At 41.8% G+C, this 22,112-nt stretch overlaps 1 protein-coding gene across 4 annotated transcripts in view; it reads left to right on the top strand.

Annotated features, from left to right (window-relative positions):
• The window catches only part of Cbfa2t2 (CBFA2/RUNX1 partner transcriptional co-repressor 2), a 157,123-nt gene that overhangs the window by 93,203 nt on the left and 41,808 nt on the right, over window positions 1-22,112 (top strand). For all 4 annotated transcript variants that reach the window (XM_029557153.1, XM_008855057.3, XM_008855056.3 and 1 more), the window contains exons 2-4: window positions 1,355-1,498; window positions 7,457-7,698; window positions 15,000-15,089. In XM_029557153.1, coding sequence (XP_029413013.1) covers window positions 1,355-1,498; window positions 7,457-7,698; window positions 15,000-15,089 — 476 coding nt within the window. The remainder of the gene's footprint in view (window positions 1-1,354; window positions 1,499-7,456; window positions 7,699-14,999; window positions 15,090-22,112) is intronic.

Below are 22,112 nucleotides of genomic sequence, written 5' to 3'. Positions count from 1 at the left end.
CTCTATCATATCATTATCAGCCTGAAAGAGAACTTATTAAAGATAGAAAAGGCCACGAATATAGCTCAGGCAGTGCTTGCCTAGCATGTGTGTGAGGTCCTGAGGTCAACCCCCAGCACCAGGAAAAAAGGAAAAAAGAGAGATATTAGAATATTACCACATGGTGTCATGCTTTATTTATATTACTAAGACCTGACTTTAATACCATTAAGTTTGTCTATTTTCTCTATGTCCTTCTTTTGCCATTTAGTGTTCTCAAATAGCTGTTTTTTAAGAATTATACCTATGGGTTGAATAGCCTGTGCATAATTTAGAATCAAGTCTACTTTCCATTTTTTTGAATAAGAAAATGTCATTTATATGCCAGATAGTAGAGATAATTAACTCTACTTCTTTTTTTCTTAGTGTAATATGCACATACATGTTTTCACTGCTTCATCACTGGTAGTAATTATATTTAGCTGATTATGATTCCATTTTTCTGTCATATAATTGAAGCCTACTATTGTAGAGGATTTCTACATTAGCTGTTTTTCCTCTATTTGACTATAAGTCAAGAAGGTAAGCCAAGTTTGTATGTTATGTTCATGTAACCACTGGCCCTGTTCCCTTGTTTTAGTTTTGGGGGCTGACAAAACAAGACATAGTGGGTGCTTGTGCACTCACAGTTTAGGAGATCGAAAAGTCTAAAACCAAGGTTTGCTCAGGGCTGAGTCTTTCCTGGGTCCTCTGGTGGAGGAATCTTTTTTGTGCCTGTGTCCCAGAAGTTGGTGATTGCTGATGAGTTTTAAAGTTCTTGGTTTCCAGATGCCTCGTGCCAGTTTCTGCCCAATATTCCCGTGACTGTCTTCCTCATTCACCTTCCTCTGTGGAAGTGTGCCTGTCTCTTCTGCAAGACATCATTCAGATTAGATGTAAAGCCCACCCAGATAACCTAGGATGAGGATCTCTGAAGAACCTTCCCTTATTTGTCTCTTAAAATATTTTTTTCCTGGGCCGGTGAGGTACCTCAGTGGGTAAGGCACTTGCCACTGAGCCTGACAACCTCATGGGACCAACATGATGGAAGAAGAGAGCCAATTCCTACAAGCTATCCTCTGACCTCCACATACATGCTATGGCACATGCACGTGCATGCATACACACGCAATACAAAGTGTGTAAGATCTTTTTCCGAAATAAGGTAATAATAGATCTAGATGTTATGACATGAACATATCTCTTGGGGGCCAATATTCAACCCTTTATAATATACATCTTAACTTCTAAGTCCTTAGGAAAATAGGGTGGCATTTCAAATTGCTATTTTCATTATTTTATAGTGAGCTCTGACTTCTCTTTTTATTCTTTGCAGTTGGTTGTGAGAAAAAGGTGCCAGCAATGCCTGGATCGCCTGTGGAAGTGAAGATACAGTCAAGATCCTCACCTCCCATCATGCCACCCCTCCCACCAATAAACCCTGGAGGACCCAGACCAGTGTCCTTTACTCCTACAGCATGTGAGAACTCTTAATTAACTTGGGTTTGTGGTTTAGAGTAGTATTTAGAAATAAATGACTAGCTTACATTAAATTTGTGATATACACCATTCAACATTTTCAAAACACTATTAAGCCAGGCATTGTGGCATGTGCCTTTAATCCCAGCATTCTGGAGGCAAAGGCAGATAGATCTCTGAGTTTAAGGCCGGCTAAGGCTGCCTATTGAGATCCTGTCTTTAAAAAATTTGGGGGGGCTGGGTGTGGTGGCGCCCACCTTTAATCCCAGCATTTAGGAGGCAGAGGCAGGTGGATCTCTGTGAGCTCAAGGCCACCCTAGTCTACATAGTGAGTTCCAGGCCAGCTGGTGCTACAGGAAGACCCTATTTCAAAAAAAAGTTTTTTTTTTGGTCACCTCCCTGCCCCTCTTGCAATGCATGACCCCACTCCACCCCCCTCACCCCCAATACCTGCCTGCTGCCATGACTGACAAGAAAGCAACCTTTGATGAAACAGTGGAGGATTATGTAATCAACAAGGAATACAAAATATGGAAAAAGAACACCCCTTTTCTTTATGATTCTTATGATATGGTCCCCATAGCGGAAGGTCAGGGTAAGGAGAGAGACCGGTGGGGGGGAGGCGAGTATGACGGGAAGAAAACACCCCAGGAGACTGTCTGGACAGAGGTTTATATGGGAAACCTTAGTGGGCAAAGAGGTAGGGTTAGTTTTCTGGAGGCCAGCAGGTAGGGGGAGGGAGGGGGTTTCTAAGGCTACGTGGCCTTTGTCCTGTCCTCTGGTCGCATAATCTACAAGGGACCCGGTTAGGATTAAAGGATTAGAGGCTTAATAGTTTTGCTTAGGGATAAGAGACAGTGTATCTAGAATGGAGCGGGCCAGTTTCCTGCTGTCCTCACTAGGAGGTATCCGGCCTGGTGGCCATGCTCTACATTCCAGGTGCTGTGAGATGACCTTGAACTTCTGATCATCTTCCCTCTACTCCCTGAATGCTAGAATGCACTACTGCACCTGGCTTGTATGGTACTGGGCTATGTGCGTACTAGGCGTCCTACCAACTGAACTTCATCCACTGCCTCATGGTTATTTCTTTTATAAATTTCTTACTCCCTATAAGAATTTTAATTAGCTTAGGTATTTTTGGTGTTTGTTTTGCTTTGTTGAGGGTTTGGGGTTTTGCGGGGGAGAGGGGTTGAGACAGGGTCTCCCTGTAGCCCTGGCTGGCTTGGAACTTGCTATATAGACTAGGCAGGCCTTCATCGCACAGAAATCCACCTGCTTCTGCTTCCTGAATGCTGGGATTAAAGGCATGGACCACTACACCTAGCTATTTCAGTGTTTTTATTTTGTTTAATCGATTAATAACTTTTTTTTTTAGCCAAGGATAACCTTAATCCCTTCTGCCTACACCTCCCAAGTGCTGGTATTACAAGCATGTGCTACCACACCCATACTGGCCTATAGCTTACTGTGTGGCTCAGGCTGACCACAAAGTTGGAGTGACCCCTCTGCAGCCCCCTTCCAACTGCTGGAATTACAGATATACATCACCATACTCAACCATTAGCTTAGTATTTAGAACACAGTGGTCTAATTTTTTATTCATGCTCTGGCTAATAGTGATTTTTTTACTTCTTTGACTTTAGCAAAAATGAATTTATGTTATTACATTAGTATTTATAACTTATAATTAGTTTCATGGACTTATTCCTAAGAATATTACAGGACTATCACTGTGGCATTGGTTTGCTAGAGCTGCCATAAGAAGGTATTAGATCACTGGGTGGCTCATTTCTTACTGTTCTGCATGCAGGCTAGAAGTCAAATATGATGGTATTAGCAGGTTTGTTTTCTCCTGAGGTCTTCCTTTTAAGCTTATCGATCGCTATCTCCTTCTTGTGTCTTCACATGGCATTTCCTGTACATCTAGACATTCTCAGGGCCTTTTATTTTGATTATAAGGGCACCCATCATGTTGAATTAGGGTACACAAATTTGACCTCATTTAATCTACATTGCTGTTTCAAATATTGTCTTCAACTATAATCGAGTTCTGAGGTGTAAAGGATTAAGACTTCAACAAAGGAATTTTCCAGCAGACACAGTTGAGTCCAAACAATTACATTAGCCAATGAATAGATAACAGAGGGTTGAGACTTCCTAGAATATTCAAAGTGAACAAGTTCTGGTAAGGACCCAAACAAGCAACTTGAAAGCAAGGCACCACGGTGTATACCTGTGACTGCAGCACATAGGGCACGGAGGCAGAGGATCAGAGTCCATAGTCACCCTCAGCTACATGGGCTGTTCAAGGCCAGTCTGGGTTATGTGAGGCCATATCTCAAAAAATGTAAATAAACAAATAAACAGAGCAATTTTGAACTGTATGTTGGTGCTTGAAGTGTAACTTCATACAATCAAATTTGGAAATTATCAGTATATACTAAAGCTGAATTTCCACTCACCAATTTTTGTTCTATGTATATACTCAGAATACGCCTACACAATCGCCAGTTTGAAATCTAAATACATACGAACATATATTCCTTGATTTTTTTTTTTTTCAAATTCTATCTTTTCATGGGCTTCCATTCCCAGTATACATTGACACTCTTGTAGATAGTTTGCCTCATAAACCACAACATGTTTGTTATTGTGGAGAGCCTAAAACTACCAGAGCTTTGTGCTAGATACTAGATGTATTGTTTTATTTAAGTGCCATTCCACAATTTACATACTATACTTAATTTTGTGTTTTGTGGCCAGGCATGGTGGCACATGCCTTTAAATCTAGCACTCAGGAGGCAGAAGCAGGCAGATTTTTGTGAGCTTGAGGCCAGCCTGGTCTACATAATGATCTATATAGCAAGATCTAGGGCTGCCTAGAGCTACATAGTTTGAGACTGTCTCAAACTTTGTGTGTTCATTATTTTTAAAGGTAAGAGAAGAGAATTTACAGTTTTAGAGGCTGAGGAGATAGCTTGTGTGTAATGTTCTTGCTGTGCAAGCATGAGGACTTGAGTTTGGATCCCAGCCCCACAAGACAGAAACAGAATCCTGGGGGTTCCTTAGCCTGCCAGTCTAGCCAATCAGTGAGCTCTAGGTTCAGTTGGAGTCACTCTCAAAAAACAAGAAGATGGAGCAATAGAGGAAGACACCTCACCTCAATCTCTAGCTTCCACCTAGGCTCGTACATACAAATAACCACACAGAGATACTCTCACAAAAAGAGTTACAGCTTTAGTTTTGGAGTCTGTTCTTCCATCCACCTTTACAAGGGTTCCAGGGATTAAACTCGGGTTGTCAGGCTTTACATTCCTACCTTGCCTTTTAAGTGCTGGGATTACAGGCATGTACTGCCATACCCAGCTTTTATTTTGTTTTTTCATTGTATGTTTATTTGAGACAGGATCTCACTATGTAGCTCAGGCTGGCCTGGAACTTGCTATGAACTCCATACTGGCTTCCAAGTTGGAATCCTCCTACTTCTGCCTCCTGAGTGTTGGTAGTACTAATGTGCCCCTCTACACCTGGCATGTTTCTTAGCAGTTTCACCTTGTTAGAGGTTTTTTTTTTTTTGCTGTTTTTGAGATGGGGTCACCCTATAACCCCAGCTGACCTGGAACTCACAGAGATCCATCTGCCTCTGCCTCTTGAGTGCTGGGATTACCTTGTTAAATTTTTAAAAAATATTTTATTTTTATTTTATGTGTATGAGTGTATTACCTGTATGTATGTAAGTGCACCTGTGTCGTGCAATGGCACGGAGGTCAGAAGAGGGTTTTGGATTCCCTTGGAACTGGAGTTAAGGACAGTTCGTAGCCGCCATGTGGGTGCTGGGAATCAAACCTGGGTCCTCTGCAAGAGCAGTCAGGCTCTTAACCATTGAGCTATCTCTCCAGCCCCAACCTTGTTAAGTTTTTAAAGCATGGATATGGTTAGGTGAAATCTGATTGAGACTTAGGTGTTAGATAATCTTTTTTTAAAAAAGTATTTTATTAAGCCAGGCATGGTGGCACTTGCCTTTAATCCCAGCACTTGGGAGACAGAGGCAGGCAGATCTCTGTGAGTTCAAAGCCAACCTGGTCTCCATAGTGAATCCAGGCCAGCTATGGCTGCAGGGAGACCCCATCTCAAAAAAAGACCAAAACAATTTTTTTTATTTATTATTTTTATTGTATGTGTATGAGTGTATTTACATGCATGCATGTAAGTGCACCTGTGTCCTGCAATGCCGGTGGAGGTCAGAAAAGAGTGTAGTATTCCCTTGGAACTGGAGTTACAGATAGTTGGTCTATAACTGGATTTTGGAATTTGAACCCAGTCCTCTGCAAGAACAGCCAGTGCTCTTAGCCACTGGACCATCTCTCCAGCCCTAGGTGTTAGGTAATCTTAATATACTATTTAGCACAAAGGAGAATTTTTTTGCTTACACAAACAGGAATACTGTTTAGTCATGTGTATCATAATTTGAGCAAAATATAGAATGGTAGATCCTTTGTGGAGTCTAAATAGTTCCCTTTTCATCTCTCCCTCTCCCCTTCTTTTTTGGGTATGTTGTAGGGTCCTGCTGTGCTGGTCTCCAATTCTTGGGCTTAAGTCATTTTCTGTCTTAAACTCTGGAGCAGCTAGTGCCATTCCTAACTTTAGAAGATATTTAAATTATTGAATGACCAAGAATTTCGCATTACTTACCACCCTCTGTCAAAGCAAAGAGAAAGCAGCTTTAAAGGACATTAGTATTTTGAATGGTCACAGAGATAAACACTGTTGCAGAAATAGGTCATTAAGTCCATGACCTGAAAGGACCTTTTATATTAGTGTAATTCTGTTTTTCTGATTGTTATTTCCCACATGCTAACTTCTAATTGGCACCCTCAGGTTGGGAAGATTTCTAAAAATGAGTGGGAAGCTGGGTGTGGTGGCTAGCATCTGTCAGCTGGAGGATCATAGAAAGTTCAAGGCTGGCCAGAACTCTGGTCACAAGTACAAGACCCTGTGTAAATAGTAAATAAATAATAATAAATGAATAAAAAATGAGTGTCTAGTCCCTGAAAGATGTGTTATCTCTGATTCACCTCAAGCACTTAACTGCTGTCTTTCATTTTTCAAGACACTGTCTCATACAGCAAAAGCAGGCCTAGAACTCACTGTGTATCCCAGGATGACCTTGACCTCCTGACCCTTCTGCCTCCAAGACCTCCCAAATGCTGAGGTTATACATGTGCATCATCATGCTAAAGTCTTTGTTAAAACAACCCCCCACTGCCTGTGGTACCTATAGAGTTAGATTCATCTTTTGTGCCCTGTTCTTTTTGAAACGACCTTAGAGTCTAGGCATCCTTGAACCAAAGGTCCTCCTCCCTCAGCCTCCCCAAGTACTGGAATTACAGGGAGAGCAGCACTATAGCTCTCTTTTTCTCTTCTTCCATAGCACTCTACAGTTGTGTGGTGAAAGGGTTTGTTTGCTTATTTTTGTTTCTGTTTTTTAATGTGTATGAGTGTATTGCCTGCATGTTTATAAGTACACCCATGTCATGCATGCTCATGGAGGTCAGAAGGCAGCAGATCCCCTGGAACTGTAGTTATATATAGTTGCTAGCCACCATGTGGGTGCTGAGAATTGAACCCAGGTCCTCGGAAAGAGCAACCAGTGCTCTTAACTGCAGAGCCATCTCTCCAGCCCCCTCTTCTTTGTTTTTAATGGAATGTCACAATGTTACTAGGCTCATACTATCTTTCCCTATCAGCCCTTCCAGTAGCTGGGACTACAGACACACATCGCCACACTGTTCTGACAGTCTGTCTTAGTATGTTGCAGTCTACAAGGTAGAAATGAGCTTTGTACACTAAAGTGCCTTACAAACTTCAAATGAAAGAGAACACAAAAGTGAAGAAACTGGCAAAGGCTCTTGAGTTCTGCACCTCAACTGAACCCTTCGTTTTGGCTTTGTTTTAGTAAGCAATGGCATCAACCATTCTCCTCCTACCCTGAATGGCGCCCCATCACCACCACAGAGATTCAGCAATGGTCCTGCCTCTTCCACATCATCTGCCCTAACAAATCAGCAATTGCCAGCAACTTGTGGTGCTCGGCAGCTCAGCAAGTTGAAACGCTTTCTCACTACTCTGCAGCAGTTCGGCAATGATATCTCACCTGAGATTGGCGAGAAGGTTCGGACTCTTGTTCTAGCGCTGGTGGTAAGTACCACTTCACTGTCATCGACATTTGCCTATGCAGATGGCTCAGATCCACAGCCATCTGAGAAGCTGTAGATACTTCTGCTCATCCCAAACTGTGTACATGTTATTGACTGGATTAATGGTTTTATGATTTTTACAAAACTGATGTAGATTTCTTAGTGTTTATCAAAAAGAATTCTATAATGAGTCTTCTCAGTTAAGGTGTTGATTTAATTTCAATAAAGAGCTTTGGATTTGTTTTAAAAGTGCTTTCAGCAGGCCTACCAAGATCCAACCAAGTTAATAGAAGGCTTATTGTAATTTAATATGTTCAGTAGCTGGTACATTATTTCCAAACTGATTTTAATTTTCAAAATAATAATTTGTAAAATTAGAAGTTTCATAGTCTCAGAAAATAGTATGTAAGCAATTATACTGTTCAGCTCCTCATACCTAGTTTCTTTAGAAATTCTTTTTCCTCCTATACTGATCATAGTGAGCCTGCTTATAAAGGAGTGACTTTTTTTTTGTTTTTTTCAAACACAGTCTCCCTGTAGTCCCAGCTGGCCTGAACTACCTATGTAGACCAGGCTGGCCTTGAACTCATAGAGATCTGTCTCCCGAATGCAGGGATTAAAGATGTGTACCAACATGCCTGGCTAGGGATGACTTTGTAACATTGACAGCTGGGGCAGGTTTAATGTTCTTGATTTATGAAGGAAGCACTGCCAATTCTCTGTTTCCAAATGAAATATTATGATTTACTCCTGAAAAAGGGATTCTGTACTCTTTCCTGCTCATTAGCTTCTATTTATGATGAAAAACTGAATCACAGTGATGGTCCTTAAAGTTGCATTTCTCAAGTATGATTGAAAGAGGATTGATTGTTCTGGGATTCAACAGTATCCTTATTGGAGAGCTAAGGATGAAGGTCAGTTGGCAAAGTGTTTATCTAATATCCATGTGACCCTGGGTTTGAGCCCCAGCAGTGTATAAGCCAGGAGTAGCATGCATGCCTATAACCTCAGTACTTTGAATGTGGAGATAATAGGATCTGGAGTTCAAGGTCATCTTAAGTTACATAATTACCAAGTTTCAGGCAAGTCTGGCAATACATGAGATCCTGCTCCTCCCAACTGAAAACACATAGCGTTTCATGTAGACCAGGCCAGCCTTGAACTCTGTGTAGCCAAAGATGACCTTGAATGCCTGATAGTCCTGCCTCTACCTCTTAAGGGCTAGCATTTCAGGTGTGAGCTGCCATGTTTTTTATTGTAGTGTTTTATTATACCACAACTGATACATTTTGGCTTTTGATGGACATGTGAGTTCATTTGAGACAGTGTCAGTGGTCCCTAATTCCACCTCATGTTTATAGATTCGTTGGCTCTTTAAGACTTGGCATGTAGTTGTGCTCAAAAGTGAAAATCATTCCAGAGGCATAATAAGGATACATAAACAGATCATAAAAGAGAGACATACAGACAGAGTCTGGAGGAATCCATGTATGGGCTTCCTTATGTTCTCTTCTCTCCATTTCATGATAACACAGATGACATTCCCCAAAGCAGGGATTTAAAATGCAGCCACATGTATGCAATGTTTCTGCCCAGAGAAGCCTGTTAGAGACTCTGCCTAAGGCTTTTATTGTATCTAGGTCATGGGAGTACTTTATGCCTAGCACCTCCCAGAATAATATTGCTTGGCATAACCAGGTTTTGAAAAGTCAGTCTAGGCACAGTGAGTTACTCCTAGCAGTTAGAGAAAGTCATTTTATGAATATGAGTGTTTTGCCTAAATCTGTGTAAGTGCACCTGTGCGTACAATGCCCATGGAAGCCAGAAGAAGGTGACAGATCCCCTAGAATTGGAGTTAATGGATGGTTGTTAGTAGTTATGTGGATGCTGGGAACTAAACGTGGGTCCTTTGCAAGAGTAGCCAGTGCTCTTTTCTTTTTTTATTTTTATTTTAAATTGTGTGGAAATGTGTATGTGTATATGCACATGAGTACAGGTATGCCTGTGGATGCCAGATACGTTGGATCATCCAGGACCTGGAGTTAGAGGTGGTTGTGAGCCACCTGATGTGGTTGCTGGGAATTGAAGTCATATCTTTTGGAAGAGCACTATGTGCTCTTAACCGCTGAACTGTTTCTCCAGCCCTTTGTTTTGTTTTTCAGGCTTTTTTTTTTTTCTTTTTTTTTTTTTTTGAGACAGGATCTCCCTGTAGCCCCAGCTGGCCTGGAACTCCCTATGTAGACTAGGCTGGCCTTGAACTCACAGAGATCCACCTGCCTCTCGAGTGGGATTAAAGGCATGTGCCACCATGCCTGTCCTTTGCTTTGCTTTGGTTTGGTTTGGTTTGGTTTTAGAAAACCTACTTAATGGTCAAGATTTAAACTACTATATAACAGTAGTGCTGAGTCCTGACTGATTTCTTAAATGCCAAAATGAGCTTGAATATAATTAAAAACAAAGCTGACATTAGTTTGTGTTGCTGATTTCAGTAGCAGATTACATTAAGAAGAATCTAGGCTAAAGATAATGTTTTTTTCTTTTGTTTGTTTGTTGATAGACAGGGCCTGGCAGTGATTTGTCTCCAACTTCCCATCCTCTTCTCTCCACTTTCAAGGTGCTGGTGCTATAGTTATGTGCCACCGTGTCCACCCAAAATTAATTCTTTACTTCCTCCTTTTCCTTCTCACTATAAAATGTGTACATAAGTGTGCCTGTTATAATTTTATTTCTGGTTGAGACAAGGTCTTATGTAGCCTAGGCTGACCTGGAACTCACAATGTAGCAGAAGATGATCTTGAACTCCTGGGAATTCTCCTGCTTCTACCTCTCAAATGCTGGAATTCTAGACATATGTACTACCACACCCACAATGTCTTCATTTTATATGACCATATTTGGGCAAGCTTTTTCTTCATTGAAGCTATATATCAAATTTACCACCTTAACCTTTTTACAAATTGTTACGGAACACTGTTTTGGGTTTTTGTTTTTGTTTTTGTTTTTTGTGGGTGGGTTGGGTTTTTTGAGATAGGAGCTCCCTGTAGCCCAACTGGCTTGAAATTCACTGTGTAGACCAGGCCGGCATCAATCTCACAGAGATCCACCTGCCTCTGCCTCCCAAGTACTGGGATTAAAGACATGCGCCACAATGCCAAGCTTATTTATTTGTTTTATTTTTATGTATCTGAGTAATTTGCTAAATATATGTATGAGCACCACATGCAGTGCCCGTGGAGACCAGAAGAGGGAAGCAGATCCCCTGGAACTGGAGTTACAGATGGTTGTTAGCTGCCTTGTGGGTGGTCTGGGTGTTAGGAATCAAACTCTTCACTGCTGACCCATCTCTTCAGCCCCTTAAATTTTTTCTGAGACAGTGTCTCATTGTGGAACCCTGGTTGGCCTGGAACTCACTATGTAGACAGGTTGACCTTGAACTCACAGAGATCCCCCTGTCTTTGTCTTTCCAATGCTCAGTTTTAAGGCATGCATCACCACACCCAGCCCTGGGATTACTTTTCTAAAAATGTGGTGAAGTGCATAAAATTTAACATGTTACCACTTTAAAGCTTACAGTGCAGTACATTCCTGTGTTATATCACCACTACCACCATTCATCTTCAGAGCTGTTTTCATCCATTTGGTTTTTTGAAACAAGGTCTCATGTAACCCATGCTAATTTCACTATGTAGCTGAGGTGGACTTTAAACTACTGATATCTGTGCTTCCACCTCCCAAGTGCTGGGATTCTAGTCATGTTCCATTATGCTTGGTTTATGTGGTGCTGATGACTGAACTTAGGGCTTCATGAGTGCTAGACAACCACTCTACCAACTGAACTACATCCCTGTCACTGACCCTTCTTTCCTGGCTCAACAACAATGTAATGAATGTGAGAATTTCCTTCTTTGTAAAGGATAAGTTTCATTTCATCATCTATTCATACACTGTTTATCAATTTATCTGGTATTGAGGGACACTAGGCTGTTTCTTCCTTTTCAGTTAAGGAAAGTTTTTTTTAATCAGCATAGGACACTGTACCATCCACATTCTTTTATGTCAGCTAATGGCCCACCCTTTCAAGCAGGTCTGGCTTTTTTTCCTCCTTTTTTTTAAAAAAATATTTTATTTATTATTTTTATTTTATGTGTGTGAGTGTATTGCCTGCATGTATGTGAGTGCACCTGTGTTGTGCAATGCTGCAGAGGTCAGAAGAGAGCTTCGGATTCCCCGGGAACTAGAGTTAATGACGGTTCATAGCCGCCGTGTGGGTGCTGGGAATAGAACCTGGGTCCTCTGCAAGAACAGTAAGTGCTCTTAACCACTAAGCCATTTCTCCAGCCCCCCTCACTTTCTTTCTAGTTATTATTTTTTTAATATTTCTCTCTCTGCCTCTGTGTGTGTGTGTGTGTGTGTGTGTGTGTGTGTTGCATGTAGAGGACAATTTGGAGAGAATCAGTTCTCATCTTCCATCTTGCTGCTGAGCTTTGCACCATTCTCTCATCTCAGCCTCCCATCGCACTAGAGTCCTGGGATTACAGAGATGCTTTACCTCATCTGGCATTTTTCTAAACATTTTATTTGTTTATATGTGGGAGGATGGGGAGGAGTGCATGTATGCCATGGCACATGTGTGGAGGTCAGAGGACAACTTGTAAGAATTGGTTCTTTCCTTCCACCTATGGATCCCAGGGACTAAATTCAAGTCATCATTTGGCAAATACCATCTCACTGGCCCTCCTTTTTTTTAAGGGCCTATGGATAGAAATCAAGCACTGTAGCAACCAAGCTATCTTTCTGTATTTCCAGCCCTTAAACCCTTAAACAGACTTTTAAAACTTTTTTTTCAATTGTTGTTGGTTTGTTTTTTGTGGGGGGCGAAGGGGGCAGGGTCTCCCTGTAGCCCCAGCTGGCCTGGAGTTCACTATGTGGACCAGGCTGTGTTCAGTCTCACAGAAATCTGCCTACCTCTGCTTTCTAAGTGCTGGGATTAAATGCATGCAGCACCACACATGCCCCCCCCTCAAAGTAATCTTTTTATGTTTCTGTATGTGCCCCATATGTGTACAGGTACCCACGGAGGCTAAAGAGAATGTTGAATCGCCTGGAAATGAAGTTACATGCTTTTCTAATCCACTCAGTGTAGGTGCTGGGAACTGAACCTGGGTCCTTTGCAAGAGCAGCATGTTTTCTTAACCACTGAGCCATCTTTCTAGTGCCTTCAAACTGGCCTTTTAAGAATTTTTCTACATGGCTGCTGGACATGGTGGCACACATCTTTAATCCCAGGCAGATCTCTGTGAGTTCAAGGCTAGCCTGATCTACATAGTTCCAGGCCAGCTGGTGCTACAGGGAAACCTTGTCTCAAAAAGAACCAAAAAAAAAAAGGGGTGGGGGGTGGCTGGAGCTAAGAGTACTGACTGCTCTTGCAGAGGACCCAGGTTTGATTCCCAGCACCCACATGGTGGTTAACAACCATCTGTAGCTCCAGTTCCAGAGGATCTGATGCCTTCTTCTGACCTCATCAGGCACTACATTGACATGGGTGTACTTACATATATGCAGGCAATACACTCATACACATAAAATAAAAATTAAAAAAAATTTTTTTTAAAGTACATAAAAAGGCTGGGCATGGTTGGCTCACGTCTTTAGTCCCAGCACTTGGGAGGCAGAGGCAGGAGGATCTTTGTGTTTGAGGCCAGGCAATAATGAGTGAGCATGTCATTTTGGAACACAATAAAAAGGAGCAGCTGAAGTTAGATGTGTCTATCTGTAGGGGCAGAAGTGGGGGTTGGTAGGGTGCTACCATTTCTCATGATGAATTTTTTTCATTAAGGCTACATATGCAGGGGCCTGGAGAGATGGCTCAGAGGTTAAAAGCACTGCTCTTGCAGAGGACCCAGATTCAATTCCCAGCACCCACATGGCAGATCCAAACCGTCCTTAACTCCAGTTCCAGGGTAAACAAAAGCCTTCTTCTGACCTCCACAGCATCACACAACACGGATGCACTCACATATATGCAAGCAATACACATAAAACACACATAAAATAAAAATAATAAATAAAATATTTTTTAAAAGATTACATATGCAACCGGGCATGGTGGGGCACACCTTGAATCCCAGCACTCAGAAGGCAGAGGCAGGCGGATCTCTGTGAGGTCAAGGCCAGCCTGGTCTGCATAGTGAGTTCCAGGACAGCTAGGGCTACAGGGAGACCCTGTCTCAAAAAAAAAAACAAAAAACAAAATAATAATAATAATAAAGACTAGCCAGGCATGGTGGCACACACCTTTAATCCCAGCACTCAGGGAGGCAGAGGCAGGTGGATCTCTGTGAGTTTGAGGCCAGCCTGGTCTATATAGCAAGTTCCAGGCCATCTGGGGCTACAGGAAGACCCCGTTTCAAAAAGACTTTAAAAAATGACTGAGTCTGGCACCAATGAAATGAATGGCTCAGTGGATGAAGACACTTGCTGCCAAGTTGTTGGCCTGAGTTTGATCACCAGGACCTACGTGGAAAGAGAGAATGGACTCCCCAGAAGTTGTCCTCACATGGACTGTGGTATACATGATCCCTAACACATACATATTCATGTGCACACTAAATGAAAAAATAAAGAAAAAGAACATTCAAGAGATTGAGTCTGATACTAATATGTCTTCTCTGTATCTCAACTGTTCTATAATAAACAACTGAATAGTCTGTTTTCCTGCTGGACTGTACTTTTTTTTTTCAATATTTTATTATTTTTATTTTATGTGTAGTCATGTATTGCTTGCGTGTAGGTAGGTGCACCCGTGTCATGCAGTGCCCAGGGAAAACAGAAGAGGCTGTCGGATCCCCTGGAACTGGAGTTAAGAACAGTTAGCTGCAATATGGGTACTGGGATTTGAACCCGGTTCTTCTGCAAGAACAACCAGTCTTCTTAACCGCTGAGCCATCTCTCCAGCCCCTGGACTGTACATTCTTTAGCAAACAAAACTAAACAAAAACTATGCAGTTACATTGTCGATGATTTAATGATTAACTAAAGGGTTACTGATACAGTATGTGAGATTTTCATTTCTCTAAGGTACAAGTTCCTCTGTTTTGGCTATACATGCAGACCTGAATCTGTTCCTCTAGCCTGAGTCACTATTCTCCCCCATATAATTCGTCTTGTCTCTTTGTCTACCCATAGAAAAAATTCAAATGATTGCTATAGTCTTTCCACACATTTAATGTATTTACTTTTGCTGTGTGTGTGTTCATGCATGTGTGTCCAGTTTTGAATGTTGAACATTATTTATCTTTTCAGAACTCAACAGTGACAATTGAAGAATTCCATTGCAAGCTCCAAGAAGCCACAAACTTTCCTCTTCGTCCTTTTGTGATTCCATTTCTCAAGGTAATTCTGAGAACTACTCAGTGTAATTTTCCTCAGCATTCCTGAAGATCTACTGACCCTTGTTCTGTGATTTCAGTGAGGGCAGTTTGTGCATTAGTCTACCTTTGTTTTATTCTGGGCTGGTAGATAGGTATAATACAGTGGATAAATGAGTCTCCTACTTGATGAGAGGAGAACTGCAAAGGCTTGACTGACTTCTGTTTGCAGACTATATTGATAGCATACAGCAAAGAGCAGAGGAAAGAGGAAGGGAACAAGTGGACTGGAGCTGTGTGGGTGGGGGGACAGGAGATATTGTCCTCTGCATCTTCTAGTTGTGGCCAGAGAGAGAAGAATGTGTTTACTGAGGGGAGACTGTTTACACAGTAGAGGCCTGTGCTATTGGGTCAGGAGGATGTGAGAAGGCAGTGATTGTGTCTCTTCAAACTCAGGTACTCTAGTCTTAATTTATGTCCTCCAGAATTATTATTCCTCAAACATATCTTTTGGGTACACAGTTCTAAATCATCATGCTTAATACTCTTTAAAAAAATTTTTTTTGAGCTGGGAGTGGTGCCACAAGCCTTTAATCCCAGCACTTGGGAGGCAGAGGCTGGCAGATCTCTGTGAGTTCAAGGCCAGCCTGGTCTACATAGTGAGTTCCAGGCCAACTGGAGCTACAGGGAGACCCTGTCTCAAAAAGACCAAAAAAAAAAAAAATTTTTTTTATTTTATGTGTATGAGCATTTTACCTGCATGTGTGTAAGTGTACCCATGTCATTAAAGCCCAAGGAGGCTAGAAGAAGGCATCAGATTCCCTGGAACTAGAGTTAACGGATATTTGGTAGTCTCCATGTGGGTGCTGGGACTTGAACCTGGGTCCTCTGCAACAGCTAAGCCATCTCTTCAGCCCTCTGCCCCAACCCCCAACTAGGGATTCAACTTTGGGCTCTGAGCATGCTAGACAAGCATTCTTTTATTTTTATTTATTTATTTTTTTGGTCTTTTTGAGACAGGGTTTCCCTGTAGCCCCAGCTGTCCTGGAGCTCACTATGTAGACCAGGCTGGCCTTGAGCTCACTGAGATCCACCTGCCTCTGCCTTCCAGTTGCTGGGATTAAAGGCTTGAGCTACCATGCCGGACATGACAAGCATTCTTTTAAGAAACTATGTCCCCAGCCCTTAAATCAAGATGTTAGTATTCAAATAACACCTAATGTGTGATGTACAAACTTTGTTTTATTGGTGTCCCACTATTGCTATTTTTTTTCACTATTGATATTTACAGCAAAAGAAAAGGTGTGTGTGTGTGTGTGTGTCTGTCTGTCTGTCTGTCTGTCTTAACACATTGGTTTATTCCTCAGCCATACAAAACAGTTTGTAAAGGAAGTTGTGGGGTAAGGGCTTCTGTTCCCATAATTATTCAGGACCCCAGTTGAGGCGAGCAGGGCTTATAAAATGATTGAGCACAAATTCTGTCAACTGATGACTGGAAGGGTGAGATAGGAGAGCTTGGAGAGTGTTTGTATAAAGGGTTTTGAAGGGATTAGGCCTTGATGTCCCCCCCCCCCCCCCCCCGGGTATATGGGTGTGGTTTGGGTGTGGTGTGGGTGTATCCATTCATCCATCCATCCCCATTGGCCAGGACTCAGTCACTTCTACAGTAGAGGTTATATAAAATCTACAGTAGACAAGCTGGGCATGGTGGCGCATGCCTTTAATCCTAGCACTGGGGAGCAGAGGCAGGTGGATCTCTGTGTTCTAGGCCAGCCTGGTCTACACAGCAAGTTCCAGGCCAGCTGGTGCTACAGGGAGACCCTGTCTCAAAAAAAGACACCCCCCCCCAAATAATCTAGACAGATGCTAAAAGAAAAGGGTTAAGGGTTTGCTGAATGACTAGTCAATTTCTGCTTCAGATGCCATTTGAGAGCTATTTATTTCCTCTTGCCTACTGACCTTTTGCCACACAAGTGAGCTATGGAAAGGCCCTTGTGATCTCGCTGGTGAAATACCTTCCCGTTGGACCGAATTATAACCCAGGATCTAGCCTCTATACCCTTGCTGTTGTCTTTTCAACTCTGCTGATACCCTATGGTATCTGAAAAGGAGTTGAGGACAGGTTAGTGAAGAGGAGCAGAACACAAGATATAGCCCTGAATCATGACACTGCCACCAGAGCCATTGCTGGGTCTGTAGTAGCATATCCAAATCCACAGATTCAGGATTATTGTCAGCTCAAACCCCTGAGCCTATAGTCACAGGTAGTTCCTGTTCCTGTTTTGTGTGAAATGATCTGCCCCATTGATAATGCATCTGCGCTCCCAGAAATGGGGAAGAGATGCATGTTAAAGGAAAGACTTCTTTTGTTGGATGTGGGAAGTGAAGTCCTGGGTCTGTATTTAATCATGGTTACATGTTGCATTTAGTTGTTGGGTCTCTCTAGTTAACTTTAATCTGGAACAGTTTTCTTATTAATGAGTTTTGTGATTTTAAATGATTTTTAGAAAAGATTTGATTTCTATTATGTCTATGTGTATGTGAGTGTTAATCCTGGAGCTGGCATTACAGACAGTTGTGAACCACCACAATGGGAGTGCTAGGAACCAAACTTCGGTCCTCTACAAGAAAGCACATGCTTTTAACCTCTGAGCCACCTCTCCAGCCCCAAGAGCTTTACAGTTTTGAGGGGTACAGATTACTATATAGAGCATACATCAGTTTGTTTTGTTCTGGCTCTTCCTTTCCTTGACTCCTTAGACTCCACTGATACACTTCAGTTAGAAACTGCAGATATGTGAGTATAATAGTAGTATATGCCTATTTTCCCAGTACCCCGTAATTCGAGGCCAGCCTGATATATATATAGCTATTTCCAGGCTAGCTGAGGCTACAATAGCAAGACTATCTCAAAGACAAAAAATAATTATCTCCTTAACCCTACACTTCCGAAGAAAGAATTGCTGTAAGTGGTATCACTGCATGCTGACATGGGTGATAATTTGTTCCATTATGGGTCATATAATTTTTTACTACTTGGTGAAGTTGATTGTCTGCCATGCTTTTCCACTATATAGTTACTGTTTTCCCTGGTAAGATAATTATTTTCCAACTTGGCAGCAGCACACAGCTGCAACCCCAGTACTTAAGAGGCTGAGGCAGGAGGATGACAAGTTCAAGGCCAGCCCAGACTATAAGGAGATCCTGTCTAAAAGAATAAACAATAACAAAAACACTACCAGGGATTGAAATGTAACTCAGTGATATAATAACCTGCCTGTGATGCACAAGACCCTAGGTAGCACTGCCAAATTAAAGCATAATAATAATAGATTATTTTCAAAATAAGATGAGCACCTATCAGATATTATATTTGATAAATGATTAATGAAGGAATCAGTAAGATGTCACAGCCAGTTCAAAGGAAACTCCAAATAACAGATACATTCATAGTTCACAATTGGATTTTTTTTTAAAGGTTTACTTATCTTCATTTTAAGAGTATGTATGAATGCCTGCATCTGTCTATATGTGCACCTGTTTGAGGAGGCTAGATTGGATCCCCCTGGAAATAGAGTTACAAGCTGCCTGATGTGGGTGCTGAGAACCAAACTCTGGTCATCTGCAAGAACACTAAGTGCTCTTAACTGCTGAGCCATCTTTCCAGCCCTTTTAATATTTTTTAAGAATTATTTTTGAGCTAGACACAGTGGTGCATGCCTTTAATCCCAGCACTCAGGAGGTAGAGGTGGGTGGGATCTGTGAGTTCAAGGCCAGCCTGGTCTACATAGTGAGTTCCAGGCCAGCTGGGACTCCCCCCTCAAAAAAGAATTATTATTGTTATGCTGGGTGTGGTGGCTCACGCCTTTATCCCAGCAAAAGCAGGCAGATCTCTGAGTTTAAGACCAGCTTGGAACTAAAGGAAGACCCTATCTCAAAAGACCAAAAAAACAAAAATTTTTAAATTTTTTTGTTTATGTGTATATGTGTCCTCTGTGTGTATGGGTACATGTAGAGGCCTGAAGAGGGTGTCAGGTCTTAGTGCTTTTAATCACTGAGACATTTCTGCAGTCCCATAGATCACAATTATTGATGAAGACTGTGCAAACACAGACTATCTCTTCTTGTAGAAGTAATTTGTATGCCAAAGGTGGCAGTTAATTTGTTATCTGTAAGTTACCCTGTTAGGAACAGCTCAAAGGCAGTAAAAGATTAGAATCAGAGTTTTGTTTTCTACTAAACTGAATAAACTGACCCAAATCTAGCCAAACACAGTTTTGTGAAATTAAGCTTTATACAAATGAACATTGGCATTTGATTTAGTGCTAGAGAATACCAGCTTGAATTTCAGCCAAGCCAAATAGTATCCCTTCTCCCTGAAGAAAAAATCTTATTGTTTTTGGTAGCAAATTGTTTTGTTTTGTTTTTTAAGTAAATTGGTATTTTCAAAAAACAAAAAATTATGCTCACTTCATGTAGCTTGAATTTTTCCAGCACAATATTTGTATTGTTAATTCTGCTTCTTAGCAGTCTGATACTATCTGGAAATAAATATGCTCCCCTCTCATTTGGCCTTTTTGAGACAGGGTCTCCCTGTGGCCCCAGCTGACCTGGACTCCTTTTGTGGATCAGGCTTGCCTTGATCTTACAGAGATCTGCCTGCCTGTGCCTCTTGAGTGTTGGGATTGAAGGTGTGTGCCACCATGCCCAGCTAAATATACGATTTTTTTGCTCTCTTTTAACTTACTTTTGTTTCCTAAGGAAATGTTTCTAAGGTTTTATTTATTTATTGGGAGGGGCTTATGCCACAGGCCTGTGTGTGGAGGTCAAAGCAGAACTTGGAGGAGTTGGTTCTCTGATTCTACCATGTATGTCCTCAGGATCACATTTGGCTTGGCAAGAGTCTTTAACCTTCTGTCTTAGGGGTAACCAAGAAAATGTTAAAGCATCAAAACAATGTTTATTCTCTTATTAAAGTAATAATACTATTTTATTTTTGTTCTTTGACACATGGCCTCATTATGTAGCCCAGGCTGGTTCTTGAACTTGCCATGCTCCAAGGGCTTCAGCCTCCCAAGTGCTGAAATTAGAGATATTCAGTGTCTTCTTGCCAAGTGTCCATTTCATTTCATTTCATTTCATTTCATTTCATTTCATGTGTATGAATGTATTACCTGTCTGCAAGTAAGTGCATCCGTGTTGTGCAAATGCCCACAGAGGTCAGAAGAAGGCATCAGATCCCCTGGAACTGGAGTTACAGTTTCTAGCTGCCATGTGGGTGCTAGGAATCGAACCCAGATCCTCTGTAAGAGCATCCAGTGCTCTTAAACACTGACATCTTTCCAGCCATGTTTTCAGTTCTTAAAAACATTTTGAACTGTAGCATAGCAAGCATCCAGGAAGATGCACAGTTGCAAGGTGTGTAAGCCTGTGTATGGCTCTGTTTTAATAGCACAGAGGCCTGGCTGGTTCAAAGCACTCTGGACTTTGTCAGCTCTAGAACAGCTATGCTACTTGGGTCCTGGTTTTTTCTGTATGTCAGAGCCTGTATATAGTTACTCATTGAGAGTATAGAATCAAGAAAAACTTTTGAAATTTGTGTTAACAGAACATAATTACCATTTTTTCTGTAACTAAAGGATACATGTCACAAATGTAAAGATCTGACATGTTTTTTCAATTAAGTTTTGCAGTTGTAAGAAGATTGAGTTTATAGAATAGACTTAAGAAGTGTTTCATATTGTCATATTCTCTATTATTTTGGGGGGGGGTTATTTTTTGAGACAGGGTCTCCCTGTAGCCCCACCTGGCCTGGAACTCACTATGTAGACCAGGCTGGGAACTCAAAGAGATCCGCCTGCCTCTGCCTCCTGAGTGCTGGGACTAAAGGCGTGCATCACCTTGCCCGGCCATATTCTCTATTCTTAACTGTTATTTGGAAAAAACAGAATGAGGTAGGTTGTTACATCAGCTTTTTGGCTAGCATTTGAGGTTTTGTCAATTTATTTCTGCTTTAAAACAGCCATTAATTACGGCACCGTCAGTGAAGTGACTACTCCACGTGTCTAAACGCTCCTTTCACTTGCTCGGCCATCCCTGCAGATAAAGGCTTTTATTACAAGCTTGCTCTGGGTCCTGTTTAAATTGGGGGAGGAAAAACATAATTCTTTATAAAAAGAAATCTGGAGGGCTGGAGAGATGGCTCGGCGGTTAAGAACACTAGCTGTTCTTGCAGAAGACCTGGGTTCGAATCCCAGCACCCACATGGCAGCTAACAACCTTCAGGGGATGCAACGGCCTCTTCAGTCCGCCACAGGCATTGCATGACACAGGTGCACTTACCTACATACAGGCAATACACACATACACTTAAAAATTAAAAAAAAAAAGAAATCTGGGAGTCCAGGCATGGTGGTGCACACCTTTAATCCCAGCACTCAGGAGGCAGAGACAGGCAGATCTCTGTGAGTTCCAGGCCAGGTGGGACTACAGGGAGACCCTGTCTCACAAAGACCTGGGAAAAGTAAATTTTACATATGAAAGAATTTGAATTATTTAGTTTGAACGATGTATAGGGATTTTTTTTCTCTCCCTAAAAGTTTTCTTAGTATGAGAAAGAAGAAAACATTAGCATGTAATTTTCCTTCTACAGATCACATTGTTCCTGGAGCTTTTATTTATTTATTTTTTTATTTTTATGTGTATGAGTGTATTGACTGCATGTATGTGAGTGCACCCGTGTCGTGCAGTGCCGTGGAGGTCAGAAGAGGGTTTTGGATTCCCCTGGAACTGGAGTTAAGGACGGTTCGTAGCCACCATGTGGGTGCTGGGAATCGAACCTGGGTCCTCTGCAAGAGCAGTCAGTGCTCTTAACTACTGAGCCATCTCTCCAGCCCCTCCCGGGGCTTTTTAAACCCCAGGTTTCAGAGTAAACCTGGTTCTAGAATTCCAAGGGAAGATTGAGTTCTACTCTGAGCAATGGGTTGCGGATTTGGAGAGAAACCAGGGCTTGGGGTGAAGAGTTTTCTGCCTCTTCTTTCTAGGCAGT

The sequence above is a fragment of the Nannospalax galili genome, unplaced genomic scaffold (assembly GCF_000622305.1).
Source record: "Nannospalax galili isolate Female #2095 unplaced genomic scaffold, S.galili_v1.0 scaffold1408, whole genome shotgun sequence".
In the NCBI taxonomy this organism is placed as follows: Eukaryota; Metazoa; Chordata; class Mammalia; order Rodentia; family Spalacidae; genus Nannospalax; species Nannospalax galili.
This window is presented reverse-complemented; position numbering and strand designations above follow the sequence as displayed.